General features: G+C 52.3%; 1 protein-coding gene across 1 annotated transcript in view; it reads left to right on the top strand.

Annotated features, from left to right (window-relative positions):
* The window catches only part of FIZ1 (FLT3-interacting zinc finger 1), a 7,386-nt gene extending 6,004 nt beyond the window's left edge, over positions 1-1,382 (top strand). The window contains exon 3 of the mRNA XM_011997027.1: positions 3-1,382. Within this exon, the coding sequence (XP_011852417.1) occupies positions 3-307 (305 nt within the window). The 3' untranslated portion in view covers positions 308-1,382. The remainder of the gene's footprint in view (positions 1-2) is intronic.
* The last annotated feature ends 5,868 nt before the right edge of the window (positions 1,383-7,250 follow it).

The raw sequence follows: 7,250 nt of genomic DNA, 5'->3' as shown, positions 1-7,250 counted from the left end.
AGGGGAGCCGGCGTCCGGGGAGCCCCCGTCTGGCTCTGGCCGCGGCAAGAAGATCTTCGGCTGCTCCGAGTGCGAGAAGCTGTTCCGCTCCCCGCGAGACCTGGAGCGGCACGTGCTGGTGCACACTGGCGAGAAGCCGTTCCCGTGCCTGGAGTGCGGCAAGTTCTTCCGCCACGAGTGCTACCTCAAGCGCCACCGGCTGCTGCATGGCACCGAGCGGCCCTTCCCCTGCCACATCTGCGGCAAGGGCTTCATCACGCTCAGCAACCTCTCCAGGCACCTGAAGCTGCACCGGGGCATGGACTGACTGCCAGGCCGTGCCCTGCCCTCCACCCAGCCACCTGGACTCAGCCTGGACCAGGGGACCTCAGTACTGCGAGTGAGGCCCCGGCCCTCCAAATCCAAATCCAGACACAGGCCCTGAAATGAGGGGACCCTGACTGGAGAAGTCGAGGCCACCAAAAACCCACACAGGCCCCAGAGCTGGGGGACCACAAACAAACAGGGTCCTTAGCTGGGGCAGGGGAGCCCAAATCTATGGAGAGACTCCTGAGCCTGAGGTCCCTGAAATGAGTGTGGGTAGCCCTAAGTCCCCAAGACATGGGAACTTTGCAGTGAGCAATGGGTCTCCACAAGTACCTCTCATCTTGAGGGCCCTAATAATAAAAGATGGGCACCTGCCCCACCAAGGGAAGACTGCCCCATTCCCTGAGAGCCATCATTCCCAACGACCTTGATCTGGAGAATGTGGAGGGAACATGTTCCTGAATTTTCCTAGATCTCCTCCAAATGCTACCACCAGAGTCACTGATGACCCCAGAAAATGGATATAGCCGAAATCTGCCTTTCCCCGTTTTCATTCCCTGTACTGAAAGAGGGACCAGGGTAGATGCCCCCTGCCCTCTAATCCCCCCTCCCTGACTGTGGAATGGATCGACCTTAATGATCTTCCCCACCCCCAAACACTAGAATAGACTGGCCTGAAATACCCTTGTCCAGTAGGATGGACTGATCTGTATGCACACACCCCCATCACATGGAATGGGCTGGTCTAGGCTGTGGCCTGCACCCCACCTTCCTTAGAGTGAATAGGGCAGATACTCCTCCCTTTTCCTGTAGCGTGTGGACCGGTCCACGCCATTCTTTGTCCTGTGAACTCATCTGAGTGGGAAGTGGCGGACACTGGGGTTTCCCTCCCTCTCTCCGTGGCACCCATTGGTCTTTCCATCTCTGTTGGTTTGTCTGTCTCTGTCTTCCTCCCGACCCCAAGGGGAAGGGGGCACTTGGCTACGGGGTGCCCCTGTGAGCCTAGACCTCGTCCCCTCGTCCCTCTCCCCAATGTTTTCAGGACCCCCAATAAACCTTGTCCTGTCAGTCGCTGACGCCTCATTTTCTGATCCTTGGCTCCAGGGGGATGGGGAATGTCTTAGGAAAGACCACCTAAATACAGACAGGTCCTCGTTTTCTCCTGAGAAGTTTCAAAGCTTTGAATAGTACATGACCTTTAAAATTAGAGTCGGTTTAGGCCAGGCTCCGTGGCTCACGCTTATAATCCCAGCACTTGGGGAGGGCAAGGCGTGCAGATAACCTGAGGTCAGGAGTTCAAGACCGTGCCTGGCCAACATGGCGAAACCCCATTTCTACTAAAAATACAAAAATTAGCCGGGTGTGATGGCACATTCCTGTAATCCCAGCTACTCGAGCGGCTGAGGCAGGAGGATCTCTTGAACCTGGGAGGCAGAGGTTGCAGTGAGCCAAGATCACACCACTGCACTCCAGCCTGAGGGACAGAGCGAGACTCCATTCAAAACTAAATAAATAAATAAATACATACATACATAAATAAAATTAGAGTTGGTTTCAATCAAAATGAGCCCGTCCCTTAAATACATGATCCACCTCCAACAGATAGACACGCCCCCTAGAAACTAGACACGCCCTTTAGAAGCCACCAGCCTTATAGGACACACCCCTTGGAAACCAAACTGCCTCATTACAGGCATGTCCGAGAAGAGGCCCCGACCCTTAGACGCTGCCTTAGACCCTACACCAAACCCCAATAATAGGACCTGTTCATCAGAGAATTGGGGGTGGGGGTGCCTTCAGACTGTCTCCCGCACACTGCATTGCGTTCCTGTACTGAGGGCTTATTCTGAGTCAGGCACTGAAACTCCCTGTGGGGATCATCCTGGCCCTCCTGGGGTTTACGTTCTGTCGTGTGGGCAACGGGCATGGAGAAAAGAGGAATCAAATAAATGCAGACAATAATTTCAGATCGTCATGAGCATTCTGAAGGCAATAGGGAAGGGTGGTAAGGAAGTGAATGGCCACCTTACTTTCTTTGCCACCTTAGATGGGGTGGTCCACGTGGGCTTCTCGGTGGAGGTGGCATTTGATCTGAGCCCTGAAGGGTAAGGGTGAGCAAGGACCGGCCAGGAGAATGCCCAAATGGACACAGGAGGAAAGTGAGCTCAGGGAGGGAAGGATGAGATGAGGTTAACAGGTAGGTAGAGGTCACATCACAGCGAGCCAGGCAAGCCAAAATAGGTGTTTGACTGTGTTCTCTGGGCAATGGGAAGCAAAGTGTTCATCGAGGAGGGAAGGGACCACCCCTGCACCTTATCGAAATCCCTGTGTCTGATGAGTGGAAACGAAGCTGCAGGACGCAGAGTCAGGAGACTGTAGCGCTCCTGCAGTCCGGGAGAAACTTGTGGGATCCTAAACCAGAGTGACGAACAGAAATCATGCCTGTAACCCCAGCACTTTAGGAGACCGAGGTGGGAGAATCGCTTGAGCCCAGGAGTTTGAGATCAGCCTAGGCAACATAGTGAGACCCTGTCTTTACTAAACATAACAAAATAAAACAAAAGAAAGAAATGGGTGGATTTCAGATGAACTCTGGAGTATGAATGCAGAGGACTGGTTGTGTGCATGTGTGTATTGGTTGGGGGTGAGTGTAATGGGAAGGGAGAAATCAGGAGTAAATGGTTGAGTGGTGGCATTTTTCATTAAGACCAGAAAACTGGGGGAGGACACGTTTAAGTAGGGGTTTAGGAGAATCAAAGCCTTCTCCCCTGGAGTTCCTTAAGATTTTTTTGTTTGTTTTTGAGACAGGGGCTCGCTCTGTTGCCCAGACTGGAGTGCAGTGGTGTGATCTCGGCTCCCAGCAACCTCCACCGCCTGTGTTCAAGAGATTCTCTTGCCTCAGCCTCCCAAGTAGCTGGGATTACAGATGTGCACCACTACACCCAGCTAATTTTTGTATTTTTAGTAGAGATGGGGTTTCAACTTGTTGGTCAGGTTGGTCTCGAACTCCTGACCTCAGGTGATTGATCTGCCCACCTCGGTCTCCCAAAGTGCTGGGAATACAGGTGTGAGCCACTGCACCCAGCTGGTTTCTTAAATTAAATTCCCTATAGGTTGCCATTCTCAAATACTGAACATACGTATATCCTGTGATGCAGTAATTCTACTGCTACGCATAAACGCTAACTCAAGTCCCCCTATACCCAGAGACGTACAAAAACATTCATAGCAGCAATATCAACCCCAAACTCATGACAACCAAAACGTCCATCAGCAATACAGTAAATAACGATGGTATATTATGCAATAGAATACTATACAGCAACCAGAATGAATGAGCTGTGGATAAACACAATATCATGAATGAAAGCTACAAAGACATAGGACCCGAAAAGCCAGAAACAGAGCATGATTTCATTTACATAACATTCAGGTCAGGTGCAGTGGCTCACACCTATAATCCCAGCACTTTGGAAGGCCAAGGCAGGAGGATTGCTTGAGTCCAGGAGTTCAAGACCAGCCTGGGCAACATGGCAAGACCCCATCTCTAGTAAAAATACAAAAAATAGACAGGTGTGGTGGCGTGTGCCTGTAGGCCCAGCTACTCGATGGGCTGAGACGGAAGGATCGCTGGAGCCTGGGGTGGGGGGACGGAGATTGCAGTGAGCCAAGATGATGCCACTGCATTCCAGCCTGGGCAACAAAGCAAGACCCTGTCTCAAAACAAAACAAAACAACCAAACAAACAAACAAAAAAGCAAGCCCATTATAATGCACATAAAACTAAACTGTAATATTGTTAAGGATACATTGTCAGTAGTAAAGCATATAAAAAAGCAAGGACAACATTGTCCTATAAAACTCAGAATAGTGGGCTTGACAAGTTAAGCGGGAGGGGATATCCTGGAAGTTTCCAGGGTTGCTGATAGCTGATAAAGTTCTATTTCTTATTCAGATGATCATTTTATAATTATTTATTCAATTGTGTGTTTGTATTGCGCATTTTTTCTCTGTGTGTCTTATATTTCACAAAGAAAATATTTCAGTCTGGGCGAGTTGACTCACGTCTGTAATCCCAGTAATTTCGGAGACTGAGGCAGGAGAATGACTTGAGCTCAGGAGTTCGAGACCAGCCTAGGCAATATAGTGAGATCCTGTCTCTACCAAAAAAAAAAAAAAAAAGAAAAGAAAGAAAAAACAGCATGGTGGTGCATGCCTGTAGTCCCAGTTACTTGGGAGGCTGAGCTGAGAGGATCACTTGAGCTTAGGAGGTCGAGGTTGCAGAGAGCTATGATGGTACCACTGCACTCCAGCATGGGCGACAGAGAGAGACCCCGTCTCAAAAATAAAAAATAAAACCGAACGTGGTGGCTCACGCCTGTAATCCCAGCACTTTTGGAGGCCGAGGCGGGCGGATCACCTGAGTTCAGGACCACCCTGGGCAACAGGGTGGAATCCTGCCTCTACTAAAAACACAAAAATTAGCTGGGTATGGTAGTGCACGCCTGTAATTCCAGCTACTCGGGAGGCTGAGGCGGGAGAATCGCTTGAACCCAGTAGGCAGAGGTTGCGGTGACCCGAGAACACGCCACTGCACTCCAGCCTGGGTGACAGAGCGAGACGTCCATCTCAAAAGAATACATAAATAAATGAAAATTTAAAAATTAAATATAAATTAAAAAAGAAAGAAAAAGGAAACTTTAAAGGAGGAAGACGTGTATTCCGGGAGGAGAAAACAAGTAATAGTTTAGCCCTCCAGCCAGACTTTTTGAATGGAGATCCACAGTTGCCTATTTGAAAAAGCTCAACCTTTGGGAATAAAATCAGCTAAACCTTAGAGATACTCCTCTCCACTCTGCAACCGACACTCAAAAACCAGACACGCTTTCTGGTTTAAAAAAAGAAAGAAAAGTATCTTCTTTCGAGAAACAAGGCCCGCCCACTTCGAAGAAGGCACCGCCCCCAGGGACAAGACCCGCCCACTCCGAGACACGCTTAGAGACAGGCTCAGCCCGGGAGATGCGCACTGGAAAGGCGCCAGCGTTGCCATGGAGATGGCCGCCGGCTGGGGAGTAATGAATAGGGACCTCGCGAGGCTGAGGTTCCCACCCACTTCACCTGCACCACAGTCCTTTCTCTTCTGGGGCGGTAACGAGAAGGACACATCCCATTTCCTCGGTGTCTCCCAAGTGCCCGGTGCTGGGCTGGACACTGCACCGAACGCGTCACATAGTGGCCCCATTTTATAGATGCGCTGACTGAGGCCGGGGTGGGGGGAGTGGTGGGAAGCGAGGAGAGGACAGGAGCGGGAATTTTACCCTGAGGACGATCTCAACCGTTGCAAAACATTAATTACTAGCCAGACGCCGGAGACTCACATGCCTGTGTTTGGCGAGCTGATTTCTGCGTGCAGACCTTGGTGCCAGCCAGCCCCCTGCACGCTTGCCGGAGCGGGCGTCTCCCCCGGGCCCCCAAGCCTTCTTCCTTTCAGGGACGGCCTCACATCCCAATACAGAAGCCCGAGACCGCCTCACTCCTCCCACCCTTCATCCCTTTTTATTCATCCACAAATGCTTGTTAAGCCCCTTGTCTGTTCCGGGCAGCCACCTGTGGGCAGAGCCGTTAAGCAAACAGGCAAAACAAGCCCTGCCCTCGCAGTTTTTATTCTAGTGTGAGGGGAGATAGGCAATCCACAGGACATTCACACGTTGCCTAGTGTGTCTTCGTGATTAAGCACCATGTTAAAAATGAAAGGCCGGCGCAGTGGCTCACACCTGTAATCCCAGCACTTAGGGAGGCCGAGGCGGGAGGATCACCTGAGGTCAGGAGTTCGAGATCAGCCTGGCCAACATGGCGAAACCCTGTCTCTACTAAAAACACAAAAAAGAATTAGCTGTGTATGGTGGCGGGCGCCTGTAATCCCAGCTACTCGGGAGGCTGAGGCAGGAGAATCGCTTGAACCCAGGAGGCGGAGGTTGCAGCGAGCCGAGATTGCGCCACTGCACTGCACTCCAGCCTGGGCGACAGAGCGAGATCCTGACTCAAAATAATAATAATAATAATAATAATAATAATAATAATAATAATAATGATGATAATAATAAGGCAGGGTGAAGGCTAGAGGGTGACGGGAGGCTATTTTAGCCTGGGTGGACAAGACAGGGGTCTCCAGCGAGCTGTGGGAGTGAGGGACGTAAGGGAAGCTGAATGGAAACCTCGGGAGGGCTTTTCAGGCCGGGGCAACCGCAAGTGCAAAGGCCCTGACTCCGGACAGAGCAGAGAGGGCGGTGTGACGCGGAGAGGGAGGGAGGGAGGGAGGGAGGGAAGCCCCGGGGTCCAGGCAAGCAGGGCCTTGGGGGCGGGGGTGCACGTGGGAATCAGAAGGGAAGCTTGGGTTTTATTCCGAGGGAGATGGGGAGCCAAGGACGGAAGAGCGTTGGGCTCAGGAGAGAGGTGATTTCTGGGTGCTGGAGGCTGGACGGGAGGGACAGGGAAGCTGGAAGCAGGAGAGCCAATGAGGAGGGGGAGACGGTGGGACTGGCATCCGGCTGAGCCAGTCAGCGACAAGCCCCGCCCCCTGCCCCGGGAGCCGCCTTCGCAGCCGGAGGTCGTGGGGCCCAGAACCCCCTCCAGCACCTGGGCCTGCGCGCCGCCTCCTCCCGGCTCCCCGCCTCGGTCTCCCCCGCATCCGGCCCGGCCTCCACGCGGGTCCCACAGGAATTTCTCTAAAACACTAATCGGATCATGTGACTCTCCTGCTTAAAACCTTTTCAATGGCTTCTCAGTGCACTCGGAATGAGTCCAAGCTCAGCCTGGACTCGGAGGCCCGGCTCGGTCGCTGGGTGCAGCTCTGGCCTCTCTCCGCCACACTGGCCTCCTTTATGCCCTAATGCGAGACCCCCAACCCCACCCCCGCCATGTGCTGGGGAAGCAGAGCGCAAACC

This window comes from Mandrillus leucophaeus, unplaced genomic scaffold (assembly GCF_000951045.1).
Source record: "Mandrillus leucophaeus isolate KB7577 unplaced genomic scaffold, Mleu.le_1.0 Scaffold53, whole genome shotgun sequence".
NCBI classification, from domain to species: domain Eukaryota; kingdom Metazoa; phylum Chordata; class Mammalia; order Primates; family Cercopithecidae; genus Mandrillus; species Mandrillus leucophaeus.
Note: the sequence above shows the minus strand (reverse complement) of the source record. Positions and strands in the feature narration are given on the sequence as shown.